The 25575-nt window shown below is 39.5% G+C and overlaps 1 protein-coding gene across 5 annotated transcripts in view; it reads left to right on the top strand.

Annotated features, from left to right (window-relative positions):
- RPS6KC1 (ribosomal protein S6 kinase C1) overlaps positions 1-25575 on the top strand; it is an 86342-nt gene that overhangs the window by 44967 nt on the left and 15800 nt on the right. For 4 of the 5 annotated variants that reach the window (XM_039567843.1, XM_039567846.1, XM_039567845.1 and 1 more), the window contains 5 exons: positions 680-772; positions 11569-11616; positions 13181-13313; positions 21332-22909; positions 23181-23270. In XM_039567843.1, coding sequence (XP_039423777.1) covers positions 680-772; positions 11569-11616; positions 13181-13313; positions 21332-22909; positions 23181-23270 — 1942 coding nt within the window. The remainder of the gene's footprint in view (positions 1-679; positions 773-11568; positions 11617-13180; positions 13314-21331; positions 22910-23180; positions 23271-25575) is intronic. The other variant, XM_039567844.1, reaches the window with a different exon arrangement.

Here is a 25575-nt window from a genome sequence, read left to right as displayed (position 1 = left end):
AAACGTCTTTCCCCCTCTGACATGGAAGCTTTGAGTTTGCTCTGAGAAACTATGAACCACAGTATGGACAAACATCTATGTGTATTAGTGAATTAACTACTTGAATAATTAGCACCTGCCAATTTTCTTGCTGTGGTGTTAATTTCTAGATTAATGATGCATAGCTAGCTACTTTTTTCTAAGGCAGCTTTAGGAGTCATTTCTGTTGTGCACCTTATTATTAAAACGATTTCATAAAGCTCACCAGAGAGCAAGAGAACCCTGTTTATAATTCTATATTTTATGTTCTTCAGATTTAAAAAGCCTCTAATTTGCTTTCTCCTCCTCAGTGATCTCTGAATTATTTTGTACTCTGAATACCTGTAAGGCTTTGATTGATTATTATTATGTGGTAAGAACTGAGTAATCAATTGCTGGGTTCCATTAAGCATAGAAAAGATAAAAATTCATTGCATTTTTCTTTTTGAAATTTTGTTTTCAGTGTTATGTCGACTTTTATTTACTTGCAAGTTGGTTTTTTTTCCCCCCGCTAAGGACAAACAGAAAACTTCTCCTTTCATCTTCAGTCTCTCTGATTTATGATAAATTTAGTTTCCTTCGGCCTGGCATTTGCTTCAGCAGGCAGTCTTCCTTCAAGTACCACCCTGATTGATGTATAATCTTTGATATCTTCCATTAGCCTCCAGGATCACTAAGTTCAAGGCCCTCTTGGAACCTAAGGAGCCCTGCCGAGGAACTGAAGACCTTCAGAGTCCTTGGGGTGATTGACAAGGTAATTCTTCAGTGTCTCTTCAAGAATTCAGTCATAAATCGACTGCATGCTGACATTTTGTCTTTGAAGCTGTGGATCTTAAGGATATGAAACAAAAGGGGAAAATGACTCAAATGCATCTGCACTTTAAAATAACAAAAGTAGAATAAAAAAAGGCTTTTATCTAAGCAATTCATGTAAGGTCATGCAAAATGTATTTGAGCTAAAGGATAAGGTACATGTTTGGTAGCATTCGATGGGATGAGGCCTGTTTTTCAAAAATGGAATCACAGTTGCCATTCTGGGGTAAGGACAAGTTGATGTGTTTTCACTTGAACAATCTGGTAGATACTTGAAATATAGAAGGGTAGAAATTCTTACTTTTGAACTCTTTACTTGAAATGGGAACTGGGGACACACACACGCACAATTGTTCTCCTTCCCTGAGAATTCAGAATTGAAATCCCTTGCCAAGAGAGAGATTCAGCAATGAAGCCAAGCTTATTTTTGAGTCATGCAAATAATGTCTTCCAAAATCCCAGGATAATACCCGTCTGTAAACACTAAAGGACCATACTGATCTTTTTGCAAGCCTAATTAAGAGACCAGAAGAATTGTTGGGTTGTTTTGATAATGCTGATCAGTTACCACCTTACCAAATACTTTTAAGATGATGCATTATTCAGCAGTGTGACAGTGGCTAATGCAGACTGTAACGGCTCGTTTCCTTTTTGTTGTGCCAAATCCCTTGTGCCTTTTGATAGTTCCTTATGTAGTCCCTGGTTTGTGCATGAGCTACTGATGCACGGTCAATTTATGCATTTGTAACGTACATCAAAAACCTGTGGCTCATCCCTTGAGGTCTGTATTTCTCGGTTTCTTTTTCTTGTTGGACTGAACCTAGCTATTGGGACTGGTTTTTGTTTTTCTTTGCCTGTTTCGTTGTAATTGTGTGCATAAGTTGATAACTTCTCCTCGGAGGGTTGTATATATTAGGTATTATGGTTGTTTTTATAGCATACAATGTTTTCTAAGCTCTGACTTCATATTCATTGTATCTTCTTGCCTCAGTTTTAAGTAGAGAATTTAGCCTGTATACCACTCTGTACACATATCAGAGAGACATGTTGGAAAGACCACCTATCTGTAGCACCTGTTAGTAGGTGCTAATTAAATTAGTGCAGTAGGCATGGTTTCTGTGAACTAGCCTGACAGAGTGAGCCTGCAGAAGTGCTGGAAATGGATCAAGAAAGACTTTTTTGGTATCTCCATTCTTGTGTAATGATAACGAACAGCTACTGGAAAAGATCAGAATGAAACTTTTGGAGTCCTTGGTGGTACCAGATCTCCTTAGCTCTCTCTGAGCAGTTTCAGTAAGCGTCCCAGGTGTGAGCTGAACACGTCCAGATCTTTGAATCAGGGTTCTAATGATGGTAAAAATGCAAGATTCCCAGAGTTGGAGATGTATGCAAGGAGTAGCAGGCCTGTGCATACAGCTGGAATGCTCCTGTGTAAACAGTATCATGGGGCTCAGAGTTCATGTTTAATTATGTAGAAAAGTGAGCAGGATTCTTTCAGATGTCTTTGTACTCTGCGTTCCTACTTCCAGATTCTCTTGTCACAATCTTAGCCTTATTCTGAGTATGCTGCTTTTGATCATATATTTCTAGGTGTTTGTAAAGTTGTGAGGCAAATGAAAACCTGCTCTGTGCCTGGAGAATATTTTATTTGGTTTTATAATGCATACACAAAATGCATGTGAATGTGAAGCAGAAGTGTGCACATGTATCTGTGGGCTGGAGGTGATGTCCCTGCCGTTGGTTTAAAGCACCATCTCTCTTCCTTCCTCACCATCACTGTCATTTCACTCCTTCTCTGCTTCCATATGCCCTAAAGCTCACATCATGGAGAAATCCAATCAGTGTGTAAGTATCCTTGCTGGAGCCAGGCAGATGACAGAGCGTGCTTGTTCCTGAAAATGGATTTTGATTTTCAGGACCAGGATTGAAGATGCCATGCTTTTGGGCACAGGGCTGTAACTGTAACTGTTCAGCGCCATGCAGAGTTTTGCCTGAAAATAATCTTCCATTCTAACCCTAAGGTAGCTGCTTTGGTTTCAGCAGAAAATGGGTGTGTGAGTTGTAATGAGCCTCTGGCATTGTAACTGCTGGCTTGACTAACCCTGTGCAAGACTGGCTTGAACACACTGACTTAAAAATGGTGTTGGTTGGTCTGCAGACTTGTCCTCCCACTGCTGAAACCCAGAGTGGTGTCTGCCTGCTGCAGTGCTGCCTCGACAAAACCAGCTGTTAACCTTCCCTCATTCAAATGCTGAAAGGTTCAGTGCTTTCCCTTAGAGTAATGTCACTCTTTGTTCTTCTTTTGAAGCCTCTTGAAGTGTTTTGAATTGGCTTCATTTTCACAGACAAAATGCTTGTTGCTACCTGAAACTCTGGGTTTTTCAAACTATTTTAGACTAGGCAGAATGATTAGATATTTAATTTTAGCCTAGTTTATTCCCAATGTGCAGTCTTTCTTTCCCTGTCTGCCCTTTCACCTTCCTTGTCACCTGAATAATTTTTGTTGCCTTGACCCTTTTCTGCTAAATCTGAGAGAGTTAGAGATCTTAGCATTTTTAAACTCCTTGAATTATTGTGAAAATTCAGGGAAGAATGCCTATAACTGCCTTGCCTCCCACCCTTCTACTTTTGCTCCCATGCAAACGCTGTAGTATAAATCTGACTATTTTAGTAGACCAAAGAGGACTTAGGTTTTGCTTGAGGAAACCATTCTTTTTTTTTTTTTGAGTGCTGCTGCTGCTGTGTTTGCTCACTTCATGGTGTCAGAAGTTAATGAGGTGGTGTTTGCAGGTATTTTATATGTTTAATATGTACAGAGCCTGCCTGTGAGTAGGTTTCTGGAATAGAGGTGTAATCTAATTGTAAAGGTGGCTTTTGGCCTGCAGACGTTGTGGAGTGTGAGGTGCTGCTGTTTGGGCAGCAAAGCTCTTATTAGTGTCAGCAGAGGTACTGCATTGAAAACAAATACCTAAATATTGTAGCTGTTGTTATCACCAACCACAAATGATCAATAGTTTAATAAGCTCATGCACCTTAAAGTAGAAAACTTCTTTTTTGGAATAGGAAAGAGTTCTGCTTTCAAAATTTGCCTAATTAAAAATCAAGGTTGCAGGTTCTGTGCTGAGTTTCTGCCCTAGGCAAATCTCTCCTTTGAAGCTACAGCTGGCCCCTAAAGAAACGACTTTGTTATGGTGCTGCTGGATACCTTCACAATGCTGTTTCAAACCCAATTTCTTATTCTTTAGAAGCCTCTGTTATTTAGATTCATTCAATTTAAAGATTCATCTTGAAAGCAGAGTGCATTAAGTAATAACTATGCCTGTGTAACCAATGGCTGTCATTTATGTCTCTTCTATGCCCTCCCCTGGTCCCCTATCAAGGCTGGTGTGGCTGTGTTCAGTTCTTCCACAGCTGTCCATACGTTTGAGCTTGTTTGTTAAGCTTTATTATGAAACCTAATAAAATAATGTACTCTCATCAAGGTCTTGCTGAAATTATTTTGGGAGTTTCTGAGATAGATAACTGTTTTTAGAAAATGGAAGCAATTCTGTTAATCTTGAATATAGAGGGTTTTTTGTGTCTCCCATGCTGTTGTGAGAAGTCCTAACTCTGGTGGGTGTACATTTTGATGAAGTGACTTTAAAAATATGCAGGAGAACCAAACTAATATTAATTATTTATAAAGTGTGATTACTACTTGTCTGCTTAATGAGTGAAAGTGCCAAAAAGCAGAAATATGTAGAATATATGTCAGCTTCACATGCATAATCTGCAGACCCAGAGTTGAATTCAAACAGGTCATGGCTAGTTCTGATGAAATTTAATCAGAGGGGAAGGAGGAATGGGCCCTTCTTATGGCAGCATGTGTGTTGTTGTGCGTGAATAACAGACATAGCTAACTACGTCCTGTTAGTGTTTGTTAGTAACTTAAATATTCAGCCTTTTATTGGGAGGTGAGATTAAAGACTGTTGCAGCTGTGAAACTGAGTTGACCGTGGCAGATGTTTTCTCTCCCCTGGCTCTCAGGTGCACTCTGTCAAGCATCTTTAGATCATCTTATGGATTTGAGTAAGTGCTTGTGTGTGCCTAAGAGCTGTGGGGGAAAGGGATCTGGAATGTACCTACAAACGGGGCATAATGGAAAATAGCAATGGCAAAAAGGTTGAAAATCTGAAACTGAGTAATAATAGTAACTATTCATGCAAATAAACTTTTAAGAGCTGCTTTTATGTTTCGATAATTTTAGTTTCTTAAGTGGCTTGCCAAGTCCTACATAATCAAATCAACTACAGGGTTATTGTCAAAGCTGATTTCTTGACTCCCTGCCTTCCTTTCCCTACTGCTGTGGGATTATTCCTAAACTACAGTCAGGTTTCAAGTCCCAAGTAACAAAGCTTGCTCAACTTTAAAACGTAGTCTCTCTGCCAGCTGGAAAGAGCCCTGTCCCTTCTTCCCTGCCCTCAAACACCTGTCACTTGTTTCCTGAAATCTTTCCATTTACACAAATCTGAACATTTCTGAGTGTTTGTTGTTGTAACCCTTAGCTTCTTTCTAGCTTCTTTCTTGTTTGTCTCACTATAGTAATAGTATAGTAATGCAAATTTTGCCCTTGCCTTTAGAAAAAAGAAATTACATTGTTGGACTTTCTTCTGCAGGCTGTACTATATGTATCTTGTGGCCTTTAGAAAGAAATAAATTATTAAAATTTTTTTTTTTTTAAGCCAAAGTTATTTAAGTTTATCTTCCTAAGTTGCTTAGTACATAATTGGTGCCAGGCAATTACTCCGGGATGCCAGTGGCATTTCATATTGTAAAATGCTTTCACTAGTAAAACCTGCCAGATATATTTTCTAGGTTAATATTTCACCATTTGTAATTTATTGGCCAGTTTCTAGTTTACTTTAAGAAAATGGACTTTCTGTTACCAACCAATTCAAAGTATTTAAAAATTCGAATTTGAATATATGCTGCTTTCTTAGCATTTTCATTATTTAAAGCTGCACCATTTGTCTTATAAGTACACTATTATTGCAAGTCATAGAATATACGGGCTGTAAGTTCCTTAGAATAATGGTTTGAAAAGAGGAATAATTGCAAACTGAAGATAATTCATATTGCACAGGTACAAGGATAAGGAATAATCACATTTTTCATACATATTAGCCAAATGTAATCTCTTTCGAGACGAGTGAGAGTCCGGGTGGTGTAATCTGAAAAGTGACAAGAATAAATCTGTGTTAAGTAGATCTTTTAATCCTGGTAGCCTTGTGACAGCTGGCACAGCTGAGGAGAGCAGGAGGAATTGCACCCCTGCTCCTGCCCATCAACACAGCCGTGTCCTGAGTGCAGCACCCAGCTGTATTCCAGCCCCAGCTGAGGTTTTCTTGCAGTCCCAAATACTTGTGCTTAGGATCAGGTGGATGACTTGTCTTGTTCCTTGTAATCTGTCAGTACAGCATTTTCCACCTGGTGGGGTAAACACAGGAAAAAAATCCCAGGTGATCATTTTATATAACATATTCAAGTTTGTAGGACTTCTGTTAGAGTATCTGTCCTGTGATAAGGGTACATTTGTTTAGCAGATAAGGACCAGAGTGAATAGGTGGCCCACTGGTGACAATATTGCATGATGTGTTTTAAGTGTAGAGCAGCAATTTAATAACAAAATGGAGCTGGTTTTAAAGTAATCCCTTAGTCGTGGTTTGTCTTGGAAACCTTTCTGCTATCTGGTACTGGAGTAAGAGATCCTATTCCATTTTCTTTGATCAGGCACGAGGTATTTTTCACTTGTGTTAGCGAACTTAAAGTCACATTTTTGTAAGCAAATGTGTTGACATGTTTGTTTTGATTAGTGTTAAAAGCTGCTCCGGTAAATAAAAAACACAGGTATGTTCTGTGCTATGTCCTGAAAGAACAGAAACTAGGAAAAAAATCAGTATGGGGATGCTGGGCAGGGGAGAAGGGGGAGAGGGGGAGAAATCCCAGAAAAGGAAGGGTAACTGGGGAAGCAGATGTCTGCAGCGTGCAGGATTTGTGCGTTAGTGTTAAAGCCACCTGCGGAGAGCAGCGCAGTTCAGAGCAGTCCTCGGTTGTCCCAGTGCTGTCCCCCGTGACCTTGGTTGGGTGCTCGGTGGGGTGACTGCTGGTTCACCATGTTCTTTTTTTCCTGGTGACTTGCCTGTTGCCTGCCCCTGGGTCTGTGCTCCCCCTTATGCTGACTTCTGCAGTATTCCTTCAGTCTCTTATCTCAGGGCTTTGATGCATATGTTCTGAAGGTGGCCACCGTGACTTTGGGTGGCAGCAGATGGTAAACCTTCAGGCTGCCACCGGCTATACTGGTGTTAAGTTGGAAACTTAACGTTTGATGAAGAATCAGTACTGCATATGAAAGAGCTTTTACTGCAGAAATATCTTTTAATTAAAAAAAATTAGCATACCGAAACATTTGCTAATTTCTGTGCATTTATAGGATCTTAAAATTAACTGTTTTCTTAAAGCTAGACTATGGTTATTTACCAGGCAGGTTTTATTTTATTTTTCTCCAATTAATTGTACCTCCTATATTGAATTGAATTTAATTTATTTTCCTCTAAGCTGTTGGATACACTGTAAATCAAATCTAAGAAGCTAATTTTTTTAAGTAGCTGCTGTCAGCATCAGAATTAACCCTTGACTTAGGAAAAAAAAAAAAGAATTCACAAGTAAGAAATCCTATTTGGAATCACAGAGGGGTATTGCTATCTGCACTTTACTGAGATGCTGTCATGCGGTGCTGCTGCGTTCACTTGTTTTTTGGGATGTTCCGTAGAGCTTCAGCGCTTGTACAAAATTAGGATGTCTGTGCTGCTGAAGACCCTTATTTACATTAGATATTTATTTGTGGTAATTGCTCTTTGTGTCTCAGTGTTTTTGGCCATGTTGAGGTGGTTGTCAGTGCAAAAAAATAGAGAAAGAATGAGTAAGCAACAGTGCCATAAGAGCCAGCGTGAAACGTGGACCTTGACTCTGTTCGTCCATTAGTATTACAAAGAGGATTTTTGCCTTGTCTCCTTTTGTGTTACAGCCTAGCTGCTCAGTGCCGAGGAGTGCCCTGCTGTGCCTTCTTCTCCCTGCTCCCTGAAACAGGATGCTGAATGTTACAGCCAACAGCTCGTTCGTTGTTAGGAGATATTAAATATTACAACTTAGATGGTGAAAGAGGTTTTGTCAGCTTATGTGAGCCAGAAGTAGCCTAGTCTAGTGCTAGCATCTCTGTGTGATCTGCTCTGGAGAATAACAGAGTTCTGTCCCAGTGAATGCTCTGTGGAATCCTGTTTTGCCCCATTGTGCCATTAGCGTGGGAACTTGTCACTTTGCATTTTAAAAGGAAATCTTAGAATTACAGAAGCACTTTTGCAACGGGAGAGAAGTGTGAAGGAATGCAAACAGGAGACTTGGTGCACTTCTATCTATAAATTGGCTGTAAAGCATGAGGTGAGGAGAGTAAGCTGGCACCTGGGTCAGTGGCAGGGGTACAGTTTTGCCCTTCTGCAGCAGTGTTGTAATGCATCCAAGAGCTGCTGACCTTTCTTTCTCTGCTCTGGGTGTGATAAAAATTCAAGCAAATATACTTGAACCCTCTGTTTCTTGGACTTAGCCCTTCGTGAAATGGCTTTCTGATAGCCACTTGCCCATTCACGTAGTCCTTTATTTACCTGGGAGAACCTGGTTAAACCCCATCTTTGCAATAATGCATGCAGGCTGCTTTCCCTTGAAACAAGTGTTTGATTTGGTGGGCCCACGTAAGGTCTGCAGTCTGCCAGGGCCAAATGGACCATCACTACATGAATTTCTCAAGTTACTTCCAAGGCTCTTCCTGGGCTTCTTGGAGTCCGTTTTGAGGTAAACAGTTTTGCCAAAGGTTGGTACTGAATCAAGAAAGAAGTAATTGTCCCTAAAATGAAGTGGAGCTGTGAATGAGGTGTTAATCACTTGGGGAAAGTAGGTACTTGATGGGAGGCAAAACAAAAGAGCTGGTTAGTTGGACTGGGTAGTCCATCTAGGTAGTTAACCTCAAAGGCACAGGGATATTAGTTGTTGTTATTGCAGGTATAAAACTGTAGCTGCTACTTTCATGTGGATGCTGCAATATAACAGCAGATGAAGTTACCCTACAGGGACCTGCTGTCTGCTTTATTCTTGTTAGTGGTCGTGGTTCTATACCTCAACTTACGGGGCGAGGGCTCAGTAATCTCTTCTGTTGCACCATATGCTAATACAGTGCTGATAAGCAAGTGTGAAAAATGAAAGGGAGGAATACATTAATTGTATTTGTGCAATAAGGTATGCTATCAAAGGTAATTATTTCATGACAGTTTTAGTTATAGCAGTTGTTTTATCATGGAATAAAAGATGGCTTTAGGAGCCTTTTATTGGAAAGACAATTGTATCAAATTAGTACCAAATTAGATTTTTGTCTTTATAAAGGTGAGCAAACCCATGAGCAGTTTTTAAATTGGTGTCTTCTACTCTACAAATGAACAAATCCTATTTGAGGGTTAAAGAAGCTATTATTCTGTCCTTTATGCTGACAGCTTCATTACTGATTGGCCTACTGTTGGTATTAAAAAAATGTTTGGCTCCTTATGATCTTTGTGCATGCAACTATAATATTAATACAGACCACGGAACTGTTCATTAAGAAGTGACTTTAAATGAGGTTCATGCTTGTAAATCTGGATAGATACAGATGTTAAATGCTGCCATTCCTTTCCATATACAGCCGTATGGCTAATAATTTCCAAGTGGCTAAAGCTCTTGTTAGCAAGAGTGCTGGTGTGTTAAGAATGGCCCTATAAATAACTTTAAGAACTGAAGTTGAAGGTGCTTCTTTTAAAGACTATTGTTAACTAAACATTATTGCCAAACAGATGGAACGCATTCACCAGCCTGATGTTTTTAGGTCTAATTATATTATCACCAGTCCTGTACGGCTCAGTTGAAGAGGTGTATCCAGAGGCCAATTTATAATCATTTAGCCAACACCTGTTTGGGAGATATTGACAGTCAAAGGGCACATTTAAAAAAAAAAATCACATATGTTCTCGTATTTATTGCCTCAATGTGAACAGTGTCTAGTTGCAAACAAACTTGGGAGAAGAGAAAGGAGAGTGATTGTAAACACATAGATGTTTCCAAACCATTTTAATCTTCTTTTGGCACCTCTTGTAAAGTGGCTTTTATTTTTTTCTGTTGGTTTTCTTTAGTTGGTCAGTGTGGTTTTGGGTTTTTCTTTAATTTTAAGGTGTAAACTTCTTAAACATCTTAAAACATCAGTAAACAAAACCAGTTTCACAGTTGTTATTTATGGAGCTGGTTTCCACTGTTTCTGGGAGCCCTAGGTAAGAGGCCTTAAAAGTTGTTTGGCACACTCAGCGGTCTGGGCACACTTGCCTTTCCATACCATGCCCTTGACATGGTAACTGTGTGTCACTCCTTTGTTAAAAAAATCTCAGTAGCACCAACTTCTGTTGATTTTTTTTTTTTTTTTTTCTCTCCCCGAATATACAGAAAAGCTTTTAAAATTGGGTGCAACCCTAGTAAAAGAGGGGGTCTTTGAGATGGGGAAGAGTCTGTCACTTCATTTGTTTTGGTAAAATATGTTGAGAGAGAAATGATTAGAAAAGACTTCAGTTCTCTTTCTCATGTTTGAGATGCAGTGGGGAGAGAAGTAGGTTTTGAATGCTACCATCCCAAAGAGCAAAGGTTTCTTCCTTTTGGAGACAGCAGAGCATGGCTGCATTGCTGCCCCTCTGCAGCAATTGCAGCAGGGAGGTAAGGGAGCCTGTGTGTGGTGGTGTCCTTTGCCACCTGATGATGCTATGTTGCTCCTGACATTTCATTCCTCTGCAAGAAGTCTTTCTGGATGCAATGCTTGGTCTTCACTGCACCTTGTCTGTTCACTTGGAGTTGCTGCATCTTGTCTGTTGAACTTAGAGTTTGGTAATCCCAGTGCCAGCATGGGAAAGAAGCCTTTTAGAGGTATGATTTTTGCAGCCTAAGTATTTTGGTATAACTATATGAATGTTTCTACTGGAAGTTTACAATGTCTGCTGTAAGTAAACAGTGAGGGCACACTCTTGTTCTTGTTCTTGTTCTTGTTCCTACAGGAAGATTGAGCTTGTGCTTATGCTGCTTGTGGGGCTGTCTTGCAGCTGGAGCTTTTCAAGCACATCTGTGTTCTTAGAGTTTGAAAACAGTTAATTCCTGAGTCGGGTGACTTGAAGGCAGAGGGTTCCAGCTTTCTAAAGATGGTTTCCTAAGTGTATATACACACATATGTGTCCTTTTGTTTGTTTTGTTTTCAACACATAAACAAATGGAGCTTGCTAAGAATGTAGTTATTTAGTGCTTCTCTCATTGCTGTGTTTGAAGTGCTTTCAGTAGAGGTGATGCACTGCTAACAGAGATGCTCTTTGCAGCTGTAAGTGTTCTCTCTGCAGCAAAACCATCCAGACTTTTCTCTCTAAATAAATCCCATTTTTTTTGTTGTTACCCTAATTTTAGTGATCTATATCCTCAGTCATTTCTTTGCTAGAAAAAAGACTGCTTATCAAGTCTGTATGCTGCAGGGGTTTAATTTTTGAATTGCTTGTATCACTTTCTTTGTAAGAATATTCAACATTAGATTTAAGAACTATGTTTTGTTAGCTTACACATGTGAATCTTAAGTATTTTCTCTGAATACTTTTTGCTTAGGTTTTGCTTGTAATGGACACCAGAACACAGCAGACTTTTATATTGAAGGTGAGTAAAATCTTTTATTATATGACCTCCTAAATTACACCAGCGCACAAAGATCAGCTTACAGGTAATTTATAGAGGTATCCCTGCAATATGTTGTTATTATGTATTATTATAATACATGTTAAGTGCCCTGGAATTCTTTTTGTCAGTATTTGGTTGCATTCCCATCCTTTCTCTCTCACATCCCTAGTGCTCAGATGTGCTGGTTTAGTCACCTGAGTTGCCTCTGGTTATTGAGGCCAACACCTTTGCAGGCTTTGGTAAAGAATCACAGATTGAATGTGCTGCTTAAAACATCTGTAAAGCCCTGGTGGCTCAGGGCTTCTGATGAACATGAAAATTCTGCTTAATCCAAGCACATCCACTCCTGTTTGTGTTGGTCTTCTTTAGCTGAAGAATATCCTGCTGGCCAAAGGGGTTCTGAATGAAATGTTCAACTAGTCTTCCTCAAATTTGTTTCCTTATGTTTTACATCAATAGTCTGAGATAAGAGTTTAATGTTGCTAACCAATTACATTTATGAACAGTTATTTGGTCAGAATAAAATTTTTCACATTACTCTTTTATGTTTCAGAAAGTGTTCAGATCAAGACCCCAGTATGCTCAGAGCATCTGTGATGCTGAGAATTAGTTCAGTTATAAGTATTGTTTTTGTGACCATTTACTTCAGGCTCCCCTTGACATGAATTCCGCTGCTAATGGCAGGAAGGATTGAAAAAATGCTGTGTCCCAAACGTGAACCTCTAGTTACTTGTTAACATTTTGTAACTTTGCTTCAGATCTGGCTTACAGCCCACCTTAACTTTCTGCATCAGCCTTTGAAATTGTATGTGCAGGATACAGCAAACCTGTTTGTTTCTGAGAAAGGTTTATTTGTGAATATTGTGTATTAGAACCTCACATTATCTACTGGTAGATAGGGTAACATTGAATTTCCCATGTAACTGCCTATGTTTATCAATATTGTAATAGGTCACACTATTGACATAATTTTTTTTCTCTTTCTCTCTCCCCTCCCTTTCACCCTCCCACATCAATTTTTTCACTTCTGGCAACTTCATCTCTGCACTACCTCCCAAAAATCATTGCCTCTCAAGGAGACTAATCCTTTCCTTTCTCTTTTATTGAGGTGGTTGTTGTCTTTAGTAAAGTAAAATGGAAATGTGAGGATTACCTGTGAGGCGAAGGCATTCTTTTGTCTTTAGGACTTGAATTGAATTTTTTTAATAGTGTCTTTTGGTCACACACAAAAATAAAATTTTAAAAAAAGGTCACAGGGAAATAACTGAGTGTCATCCTGATGACTTAGTTTGAGAGAGATTCTAATAAAAACATTGACCCATGTAATTGATTTTAATGGCAGCTTTGTGCCATCTTCTGTTCTCTGGAAATGCGCCAGATGCCATCAGCACAGCCTCGGGGGACCGAGGGGCATAGAGCAGCAGATGAGTGGTTTCTCTGAAGCCCAGAGTAACTCGGATAGATTAGTTTGGTTGATAAACACAGAGCACAGCAGGCTCCAAAGGCAACTGAGGGTACAACTGACCTTTTTGTTCTCTGTCAGGGTCTAAGGAAAAGTAGTGAGTGCAGCAGGAGCAGAACGACCATCATCCCCCGCTGCGTGCCCAACATGGTGTGTCTGCACAAGTACATCATCTCCGAGGAGTCTGTCTTCCTCGTCCTGCAGCACGCAGAAGGTTTGTCTCTCCTTTAAGCATATTGTTGAAAAGAGTCAAAGGCTTTCAGTTTTAATCAATGGTGCACTTCATTGTCAAATTAATCTCTTATACATCCAGTTAAAATATTTGTAGTGTGCCAGGGAGATGTCATGTAAGACACCCCACTCCATTCCTCTGTCCCTCCCCCTTTTCCCCTCTCATTTTGGGCCGGATCTGATTCCTGCTTCAAATGGCCTCAAATCCTGATGGGTTACTTGAATTGTATGTAGCAATATTGAAAGCTTCCAACTGTTTATTTTCTACAGGAGAGAGAGTGCTTTGACTGCAACAAAAATCTGCATTATTTACAGTTATTTCTCAGAGATAAAGTATTTGGCTACTTTCGTAAACTTTGACTAGTAAGTCTTTTTAGCATCTCTAGTTAAAATGACAAGTATTTGCACAAGAATTAAATAGCTCTGCTAAAAACCATGAACATTTTCCTGTTGGTTAATATTGCACTGATCTGGATTTTTAAGAAAATAGCTAGTGGCATCACACAGGAGTTCAAAGCAGAACCACAGAGTTGTGCCTTCAAACTATTTATAAAATTCCTGTTAAATGTACAGGGAACAGGTGGCACAAAATAATTACATTTTGATTCTTTTGTCTAACACCTGGATTTAAATATTCCCTAAATGTAATTACCCATATTTGTTTAGAATGAGTGCAGAATATAAATTTTGGGATTGCTAATAGTTCTTTTTTTTAGGAAATGCTAATAACTCAGGCAGAATGGATGGTGTGAAGGAACTAAGCTGACTGATAGAGAAGATAATTTTATTGCATTGAATATTACTTCTTTTCTCTGTAATAACTTAGATTTTGGCTTTTTCATGAACAATTTGTCATATGAGGCCAGTTAAAGTTAGCTTTGCAACAGGAATGACTGTTTCTGCAGTGTGTGACTCGGTTTTGCCATGAGCACTGATGCATGAAGAAAAGTCTCACTTTACAGTAGTGCCTGATGGTGATCTTGGGAGTTTACAGTGCTGCTCTGTACAGTGCTACTTTTCTCAAGGTGTGTGTAGTAATACACAAGATAATTGGGAGATTCTCACCTGAACTGCAATCTACACAGAAGCTGGTACATTTTGTCCAGAGAAAAAGTATTTTTAAAAGCCCACAACCAAAGAAACCCCAAAGCAAACAAAAAACCCCACCCACAACCTTTGCCAGATATCAGCTGCCCTTAGGCTAGCATAATTACATAATTTAATACGCTCTTCGTAATATTTCTGCAGTTTCTGAAGCCCTGCAGTTTTGCTCTTCTTTTTAGGATGGATGTTATTCCTCGAGAGAGATGGAAAAGTGAGTGGAGTAGTAGTGGAATTTCATGGGTGAAGTGGTCAGATGTAAGAACAAAAACTGTAAGGAAGCCCTAATGTGAGCAGTTGACAAGGTGATCTCCTGGAAGTGTTAATTGTATTGTGATAACAGAAAAACAGAGACACTGAGATCAGAGCTCTTTCATTTTCATGAACCTGCTGTCTGGGCTCAGAACAGGCAAAGGGAGAGGAAGAGTGGTAGATTCTGCTGTAAAGAGGAGTAGCTGGGGTACACAGTGATGAGTAAATTTCCTGAGAATATATACAATAAGTGTTTTGCAGGTGTAGGGCCTGATCCCAAATCCTAAACTGGGGCAACAACCAGTGCACCCTGTACTATGAGGCTGATGCTGGAAAGTGGTTCAGGAGAAATGCTTCTAACTCTGTGTGAATAAAGGATACTTAAAAATTGGGCTAAAGTTATGCTGCACTATATGCAGTGACTGGTCTTGGTCACCCCACTGATGATGGTCTTGATCAGATCAGTCTTATGTTAGTAGCACTCATCCTTTAAATTAGAAGGAAAATAGTACCAGAAATCCCTATAGACAAACCTTTCTTAAAATTTCATCCATCTCAGACCAGGTATAAGTAGAGAAGATGCTTGTAGTTAATGTTGGGAAAGGATAAAAAATTCTAGGACAATACTTTTTAAGTGATAGTCTCTTAAAATTTTATTTCACGACCTCATGAATGCTCTTAACATTCATAGTCCAAATAATTCTATTCCAATAAGAAAGAAGATTCTGCCAGTCAAATTTATAAATGGTGTTAATTTATGCTAGGTATGTTAGCTACACCATTGTGAGTTTGAAGGGTAAAATACTAATTTAAATGGGCAGTGGCTCGTAGTGTAGCAAATTCAGGTTTTATGCTATGAATGGACTGTGTGTGTTTGCTAAGCAGCTCACTTTCCTGTTCATAGTAGATTTTAACTGTATTAAGTGCAGCACTGTTGGGTTTTGTATGGAATTCTGAAAGCTTGACCACAGACTCAAGAAGAAGACTCTTTTTGTTTGTTGGTTTGTTTGTTTTGGTAAATCGTGATGGTGTTACATGCTCAGAATCGGTGAATGATGTCTTGGGTTCTCTTGCAGATGTTTCTCCTGGCCACAGTGAGAGGCTTCAAGGATGCATCAGAAGTACAAAAGTCCATAAAGTTGTCTTGTAGCTTTGTTGCAAAGCACTTGGCAAGTTCTAGTGTCGGAGAGAGCCAATCTGATGTTAATAAGGCCTCGCTTCTTCCTGGCACTACTAACTACAGAAATTTTAGAAACAGATGCTTCAAAAATAGGCTGGGGGGCTTCCATGGGACATCAAAGTTTAAGTGGCTGTTAGAAGCTGTCAAATCTCTTTAAGCATAAACAAGCTGGAGTTCCTATCAATCTGGAGAGCACTCAAGAAACTTCCTGCTGAAGAGGCTTGCTGCACGCAGCAATTGATAGACAACACCACGGTAGCGCTCTGGCTTGCAAAGCTGGGGATTTGTTGTTATGAAAGGAGATAATGCTAGCTGTAAATATTTGACAGCAATCAGAAAATGTAGGAAAGGTGATATGCTCCTTGGCAAGTGACTTTTTCAGGAGGCTGCTTTGGAATAATAGCTTTTGCTCCAAGTGCATTGGGAAGTGGAAGCTTTGCCTAAACTAGCGAACTTTGCAGCAGAGCTTCACCAGCAGCACTGGAAATACAGAGCTGCAGATAGAGGACTCTGGTGCTTGTAACTACTGTCATGTTAGAGATTAGGCAGGAGATCAGCTTCCCATTCATGTGGAGCTGCAGCTCCACTGTGGCTGCCATTGGGATGCTGTGGAATATTATTGTTGTTGTACCATGGCAGTGCCTGTGTGTCTGCTTTGCTTTTGGCCTAGGAACTGTGCAAGCCTTGTTTCATGTAGCCATTGCATTAACATGGTGAAGTTTACCAGTAGGCTTGTCTCTCTTGAAAAGGAGGCCAGTGATTCTTTGAAAACCATAAAATGGTGCTTTTTCCAGCAAGGAAGGCTATTAATTCTCATGAGGTGCAGGGTTTAGAGTTGGTACTCCTGGCCATACACAAATTCTTGGGCAGTGATCTAGAGAGCTGGGCTCAGTTTTGGAGAATAATTCAAGTGCATGTCTTTCAGTACTCTCTCTTTTTCTCCCCTATCAGATTACAGTTATTTGGAAGCCTGGGTTGTTCACTTTGACACTGTTTGGGATTTCCTAAATACAGCGACTACTGCATTCTTAGCTGAATTCCAGTTCTGTGGGAATTGGAGTACTTCATCCTTGGGAATAATCTCATGGGCCAAGCTAGCAGAAGCTATTGATTTATTTTGGAATAGGTCTCCTTAGCCAACCAGTCTTTCAGGATGTGAAACTGAAATGGGAAGCATCTGAGTACTGGGTGAGGAAAAATCCAACTGGTCATGAATTTTTTTCTCGTCAGCTGGAAAAAAAACATGTTTAGGAGACTAAATTTGCTGACCTTTAGGTTTCATTTTGTCCTGTCATATATAATATATAGTCTCTGTATTTTCTTTTAAATGTTCCTGCATCAAGTACTATTAACAAAAAGCTGCAGAAATGTTTGAAAGAATATAAAAGATTCCTAGTCAGCTTCATCATTTGATCACTTTATTCTGAATTTCCTGTTGATTATTTTGGACACTAACTTTTAGATTCTGCCTCTAGAAGCAGAGGTATAAGCTCCAGAATGCTGGAAATGTGGTTAAGTATGGCACTGCTAATAAGAAATTTTTCATTGAATAACTGCAGAAGAATGTGGAACTTGATGATTTTCATGTGCTTATAAAACCAGAAATGTTCAACTAGACTGGCTATAGAATCAGTTCATGGTAGAAGAAAACAAACTTAATTAGTTACGTTAATAATATAGTTCTGAAATTAAGCACTAATAAACTTGAGCTTAATACTGTAGCTGTTACAGTTATTTAGTCTGTTGGACTATTTGACAGTGACTGAAGCTTACTTGTTTGGATTGATTTCTGTAATTTTAGTTTTTATATATTCCTGATACTATATTAGCATGTCTTGCTAATGTGTTTTCTTGATCTCACACAACACATGGGGAGAGGGGGAAAAGATTATTAGTATGTCATTCATAAAGGCATAATTACATACGCAGATACAAATATCACTTTTGTTTGACCCTGGATTGGACGTTTTCAAAAAGGAATAAAATTGTTGTTTTTCACTATAAAACACAGTTATTGAATGGCACTTATTTACGTATTTCCACTTGACCAGGAGGCCACTCTTGAAATATTTGTATGTTAACATATTTGGACATAATTTTTTGGGGTTTTTTTTCTTTTTTTTGGTGTTTTTTTTTGTTTGTTTTTGGTTTGTTTACTTGTGTTTAACTCTTAAGTTGACGTTGCAGTAAGTAGTAATTTCCACTGTGGTTTCTAAATACAAGCCATTAATAATGAGCAACTTCTTTTTGAAAACCTAAGATAATAGATTTGCAAAAACAAAATGAGTTGTTGAAGTCCTCCCTGTTTTCACAAATGGACAGTGGTGAATTCCTGAACACTGTAAGAGTAAAGAGATTTCCTTTTTTTGTCTTTTGCAACTTTTATGTTTAGTGAACCTCTCAAATCATCCAGTGATTTTTTGTGGATTTTTCAAGTATTGATCCCAACATATCTCTTTGTCCTTCCTTAATCCTTCTTGGGTCTCCCTTCTTAAGCTGCAGTAAAACTTCAGGTAGAGGCCCAAATCTAGTGGAGGGTGCATGAAATCTTGGATAAAGTGAGGTGGAGAGAGCAGAAGACAGGAGTTGTCCTGAGAGCAGCTTGATGTGTGAATAGGTGAAAAACTTAAGTTGGATAATTCTCGCATTTTTCATACTGCTGGGCAGCCCAGCCCCTTCTTATCTTAGCACAGGGGTACAAAACGTTTAGGTCAGTGAGAGCTGTTCAGGTGTCACATGTAAAAGGACACTTGGTGTCCAGTAATGACACAGGAAAAAAAGATGTGACAAAAGATCACAGGAATAAGGTTTTGAGCTTTCTGCCTCCTTGGGTCAAAGCTCAAGGCAGGCCTCTGTTAGAAAGACCTTTTCTTACTACTTCCATCTGAGGAAGCACTGATGGTGCTCATATTTGCATTAAAGCCATGCCTGGAGGCTGGTGGTGTTGTGCCAGGCACTTCCCAAAGCTCCAGAGATCTTATGTGAGTCTTCATGAGTCATGGTCTGTGAGCACGCTTTGAGATTTGTGTTTTCATAAGAAATTTGTGAAGCACAAGTAATAAACACTAGTAATATGTAGATGAAAATATTTAGCTTGTACTAATTAATCTAATGCAGGTGGGATGGGGAGACTATATAATTTTTTTATTAAATAATGTGTTTTATTAAATGCAGTACGGGTGTGGTTGTCAAATGAGATTTTATTGTTTGGTATGAAAGGGTCCTCAGTAATTCCATGCCTAGTTAATAAACTGGGCAAAGTTATTTTTTTATAGTACTTGAAGGAATTTATTGAAATTTTAAAGGAAATTAATTGTTATGGATAGAAGTGTGAAAAAGAGGATAAACTCTTTCACACATATATAAAAATTATGTATGATCTCACACTCTTTCTCATTCTCTTTTCTGTTGTTTCATCTCTTTGCCATTTTATAGCAAAAATATGAATAAACCTAGAAGTGTAACATTAGAAAAGAACTGTTGGTGATTATGGAATGGACAACTTTTATTTTCACCAAATCAGCTGCAGACCAGTAATCCTGAAGTCCTGTGCAAGCTGTGGGGCTCAGAGGGCAGGGTGCCTTTGCCCTGCTGAGCTGCTGTGCCACGTGTTGTGTTTAAAGCAAGTGGCCTCACTTGGGGAGCCTGCCCGGGCTCCCTGCTTCTCGCTGGGGTGAAATCCTGCTCATGAGGCAGCTCTGGAAGGGCCAGGGCCCTCGGTGTCACCAACACAGGGCCTCGGGTCGCTTGTGCCCAGGCAGGCTCAGAGTCAGTCCCTGCCCTGCCTCGCTGGGCTGAGGAGCTGCTGCTCTGCTGGGGGGACTCAGGGGCTGTGCCTTGCTGCTGTGGCAGGGCACACTTTGGGGTGCATGTTTTGGATGCACCTCTGGGGTAAGTATTTAAAGTGCTTATGCCATACAGTGGGCAGTGTAACAGTTCTTGTTCCTTTCTCTGTGAGCGTTGCTTCCCTTTGCTCCTGTTTGTTTGCCTGCTGTCCTTTCTCATCACATTCTAGAAGGTGGCAAGGGTCATCCTGACCTGGTGCTAAATCCATTTGTAGCTTATGGCAGAAACCATGTGGATTAACAGATCTAAATTGTCGTTTTTACCATTGGACTCAAGCTGTTAGAATTCCCTCTTAGTGTTTTTAATATACTTAGTTTCACCACAACCAGCGAGGTTTTTTTTCCCCTTGAAAAACAAGTCTTGTCTTAGCCAGGAGGATGGAGGGCAGGAAAACTCCACATTATATTATTCAAATTAATTTTTTAAAGTGTCAAGGTTTTTCTGTCTTTGATAAGTTTTTTTTTTAAATACCTGGGAGTATAGAAAATCTGTTCCTAGGCAATGATAAATACTTTCTTCTTTTATTGTACTTTTTAAAGGAATTTTGCCTGATACAGAGAGTGTTAAAAAAGCCCCAAACTATTTTGGAAAAATATAAAGCTGTTTTATCCAAATAAGTAAAAAAAAACCAACAAAAACCCACCAACTCTGCAGATGCCCAGTGGGCTGGATACTTACTTTTTCTTTTACAAAGATTTGTTAGAAGTCCTGCATTTTTGAGAATTTTTGTACGATCTTTTAAATAGAAATGTCTTGACAGTGCATTTTTCCTGAAGTTATCAAAGGAGACCTTCTAACTTTAAGCCAAATTCTTTGGCACATATAAGAGGTACAGTAACTTCTTGAATTATTTTGCTAAAATTATGTTTTGAAATTTGTAAGCTTTTTTTAATATGTGCAGTGTTTGGAAACATGAGGAGTCCTGGTTTGTTTTTTTAAAATGTAACTTATTTTTGGAGATGTAACTTTCTTAGGTGCTTTGAAGGAACTGTTTGCCAGTGTAACAGAGTATTCATAAATCCTTGTGTGGTGCAGCAAAGCATAAAAAACTTTTTTTGAATTCTAAAGTTAATGGGAGAAATATATCAATATTTAACTAAAAAACCCCAACTTCTTCAGAGAGACACAGACCCTGAAAATATCCTGCTAATATGGTAATTTCCCTTACTGACCTTGCTGCTTGGTTTTCAGTCCATTTCTGCTAATGTTGCTTATGAGTTTAGAGCTGTGATACAGAATCATTCAGTGTAGGCAGAAGTGGTGATGGGCACTAAACCATTTGATCTTCCCTAGTTTTTACTTCTTTTGAGACAGCAGGTAGAGAGTAGTGACCACTGTGCAACTTGAGACACACTCTGAAATGAGACTTTACAGAAGTTTAAAAACAAAACCCAGTGGCTTAGTCTCAGATGCAGCTCTTTAAATATTTATGTAATAGTACAAATCTACGTGAAAAGCAAATTGTGGTCCCTGTGATTATTTCCTGCTGAGGTAGCAGATCCAACTAACTGTGGTCATAAGGATAGAGTATATAGTGAGAGTGAGGATATTTTCCTGTTTCATAAAAAATTTTCTATTTTGAGTGAAATTGAGAGATCCCTTCCTTTTTCTTTTTTTTTCAGGTGGGAAACTGTGGTCTTACGTCAGTAAGTTCTTAAACAGAAGCCCTGAAGAGAGCTTTGAGATTCCTGAATCCAGAACATCCAGTTCAACTAAAATTTACCTGGAGCAACCAACACCTAGTCCTAAAGAAACTGGTAGCAGCACTGATTCCAGAGAAAGCTATGGGGAGAGCATGCTGAAGGTGGTCCCACTGAGGAGCAGCCTGACACCAAGCTCTCAGGATGACAGCAGCAACCAGGAAGATGGCCAGGAGAGTTCCAAGTGGATGGACTCGGCATCCAGCTCAGAAGAGGAGTGCACCACTAGTTATTTAACGTTGTGCAATGAGTACGGGCAGGAAAAAATTGACTCTGGCTCCCTAAATGAGGAACCAGTGGCTAAAGCAGAGGGTGAAGGGCTGCATGCCAAAGAGAGGAGTTCCCTGCAGAAGTGCAGTGTTGTTGGCAGTGACAGCTTCACCTCCCAGATTGCACCTCAGGAACGAAAGCTGTTCATTGATGATGCTGAGTCCGAAATAGCCAGCCCTACTAGGATACTGGACTCGTTAACTAGATCCAAGAACAGCCCCATGGAACTCTTCAGGATAGACAGCAAAGATAGCACTAGTGAACTCCTGGGGCTTGATTTTGGAGAAAAATTATATAACCTGAAATCAGAGCCTTTAAAGCCATTGTTTACCGTCCCAGATCATGACAGAAGCTTGGATGCCCTGGAGAGCAAAATGGGTGTGAAAGCTCATGACACTGTGAGCAGGGGTTCAAATGACTCTGTGCCAGTTATCTCCTTTAAGGATGCTGCTTTTGATGATGTGAATAGCATTGATGAAGGAAGGCCTGATCTTCTAATAAACTTACCAGGCATGTCTGATGAAACAGAAGAGCCAGCCGTGTCAAGGCCAACAAAGTTTACAAAATCTGACAGGGACATGTCAGAAGTAAAGTTGTTAGAAACACCTGATGTCTTGCAATTAAATAATTCTGTAGAGCCATGCAAAGCATTTGATCAAGAACCAAATCATGTGGCACCAGAAGTGGGTGATCCTGCCTACAAGGAAGCAAATGAGCAAAGTGGTGTCACTCAGGGAGCTCTTGGGACCCTCTTTACATCTGACCAAGAGGTAGGTGGTTCAGAAGACGGGGCTCTGTTTCAAGAGCTTGGGGCCTGCTCCTTAAACATGAAAAGCAAAGAAGAAAGTTCATGTGTTTCCAACCCACTCTCAGGTGCTCAAGAGGTTAGCTTGGACAGAGACATGTTAAGAAATGATGGAGCGTCGCTGTTTTCCAACCAAACTGAAGACAGCGGGAAAGAGGAGACAGACTCGGCTTTGTCACCAGCAGCTGAAAGTAAAAAGATTGCACCAAAGAAGGAAGACAAAACAGCAGGAGCAGGGCAGAAGGAAATACATCAAATTTTTCAGGACCTCGATGAGAGATTAGTGCTAACCTCCAGGTTTAATATCCCAGAGGATTGCATTCAAAGATGGGCAGCTGAAATGGTGGTAGCCCTTGATGCTTTACATAGAGAAGGAATTGTGTGCCGCGATTTGAACCCAAACAACATCTTATTGAATGATAGAGGTCAGGAACTTTTGCAAATGCATTTCTTTTTATTCGCTGTTGCTTCCAATTAACTGAGTAGGCGTTTTATCTTGTAATTAGTATCTTCATTTCCTGTCTAGAGCTTCATTATCAGTGCAGCAAATTCACCCCCAGTAATAGCTTCTAGTACTTAATGATGCCATTATTCTTAATGATACTGTTTTTAGCTACAAAAGGAGTAATTACAGTTCACTTCTGCAGAAAATGGAAGGGAAAAATGTTTTGATTTCTCCTGTCGTTTTGTTTTTAGGACACATTCAGCTAACGTATTTTAGCAGGTGGAGGGAGGTTGAAGATTCCTGTGACAACGATGCCATAGAGAGAATGTACTGTGCCCCAGGTTAGAGCAATCACCTACAATGTTTCACTTGGAAAGTAGATTAGCAGCTTTCATTTTCTCATGGAGTCTCTGTAGCAAACAGCTTGAGATCATGCAATATCTGAGTTTTCTTTGCTTCTTTTCCATAATGTCTTAAAAAGCTACAGGGCTCATAACTGCTTTATTGTTGAACTGTGGTGGTGTTTGTTATGTCATTTCCATAACGTGTAATTGTACTGAATGTCTTGTTTAAGCAAGTTAGGAATGTTCTGTTTTCTTGCAGTTATTTCCTATGTCTGAGTACATCTTGGTAACTGAAAAGAGCAAGTGAGATTGAAAAGGTGGCACTAAGACCCTTAAAAATCAAAAATTTATACATGCAAAGGACATGGGTGGTGGGGGGAGAACCACAGAGGTTTGAAAAATACAGCCCTAATAGGCTCAGAGATGCCTCTGACATTTTTGATGAGCTACCGTGGGCTTTGAAATAGTTTAGAGAGCTCTTTTCTTAGAACCGCTTTCATCAATCATGAGGGTGATAAAATCAATATCTCTTGGGTTTTTATAGCAAGGATGGCACTTGAAACTGAGCCCTCCCTCTTTTCCTTTTCTCTATTTATTTGCTGCTAATATAGCTGTCTGTGATTTCTGGCAATGACAGCCAAAAATCAGGTGTTTCACACACAGCTTCATCTTTTAAACATTTCATAGCTAGCTTATAAAAACTGTGTTTAGAGTTGAAATTACTACGTTTTTATTCTGACTTTGAAATGCCGGCATAACTTTCTGCTGAGCGCGTGGTCTGGCCAGGTATTGCAACTTGTCATGCAGGTAGTCCTCAACCTCAGAGTCTGCAAATGTGCTCAGAAAAATTTAGAATTAGGAGTTACCAGCAGTGGAAGTTCTGAATTTGGTTTGGCATCAGGTGTTTGTTCTGTGTTTTTGTTCTGCAAGTGAAATGCAGTAAGGAACTGTCTCTCTGAGTAAGGGTGGTAGGGTCTCAGCAAATTTTGTATGTCAGCTTCTTGAGATAAATAGAAAATAAAATCTTTTCTGCTCTGGTGCAAGTCAAAAGGGCAGGTATTACAGAAAATAATTCTTTTCACCTATCAAAGTAAATCCAACACCTTCATTCTACCCTCATGCCAGTTTTATTCAAGAACAAGATAATTGGGGAATCCCAGCAATTACTGTGTTTGTTAAATAAATGGTTGTCCAGGTTGCCAACATGTGTGACAACTTGTTAGAGAGGTGTTTTCCTGCCTCCCTAACCCAGCCTCGAACAAAGCGCTCCCCAGTTGAGTCGTAGCAAAGATGGAAGTGCAGCCTTTTCCCACCCTGTCATCATTAATGAGCTGTGAAAGTCAAAGCTTAATTTTTCTGTACTTTAATGAGGATCCAAAGAGAGGCTTTTTTTGCCCCCTAAGCCCCAACCAGCCAACTCCTGCAGTAATTAAGTGTTTAGGGAGCAGTTGAAATAATATTTAGAAGTCCCCAAATGCAAGAATGAAGTTTTCCCCACCGTCATTATTTCCACCTCACAGCACAGGTGTGGTACCCATCCGGGCATTTCTTGCTGAAGTTGCCCTCCCCTCTCTGCCCTCTCTGCCCTACCCCAGGCTGCGTTTGCTTTGTGTGTCTGCAACTGGTGAGCTGCAAGGTGAAGGTTTGCAAATGCAAATATTAGATACATTCAAGGTGGATGAATTGGCATTGCTCTATGATTCTTTCATATTTCTTGATCTTAATGTTATCTCTGTGAAGCATGCTTGTACTTTAGTGTAGCTGTTGCATGTTCATTTTTAGGTAGGAGAGTAATACTTGGTATAACTTAGCAGCATGAAATATATTTTGGAGCCAAGTGCCGTTCTGTTATGAGTAATGATTCAATAATGGTGTATAGCTGAGTCCAAAGCAGCTTTCTTAGGGCTACTGCTGCTGGTAAATGTGGCTTTAGAACTTTTGACCAATGTTTAAAAAAATAATTGTGTTAATAGGATTTCTCTAGGTTCCAATATTACAGGAGAAAAAAAGCTTCATTTGGATGATATATTTTTTTTTTCATTATGAGGAGTGTGCCATGTCCCTGGAACCCCTTTATCATGAAAGCATTGCTCCTCAAGCTGCTTCTTGGAATAAGGATTTTGAAATTGTATTTGTGCTTCAGTTTAGTACACTAGGAACAAGTTTCGAGGTTTTAATACTATTTTTCAGTTGCTTTTTAATATAAGTGTTTCTCACAACTTGTTTTTTTTTCTGCTGAGGGAAATGCTGTAGTTTTGTAAAGGTGAACAATTACCTTCCCAAAATTTTATCAGGTCTTATG

The sequence above is a fragment of the Corvus cornix genome, chromosome 3 (assembly GCF_000738735.6).
Source record: "Corvus cornix cornix isolate S_Up_H32 chromosome 3, ASM73873v5, whole genome shotgun sequence".
Lineage (NCBI taxonomy): Eukaryota > Metazoa > Chordata > Aves > Passeriformes > Corvidae > Corvus > Corvus cornix.
This window is presented reverse-complemented; position numbering and strand designations above follow the sequence as displayed.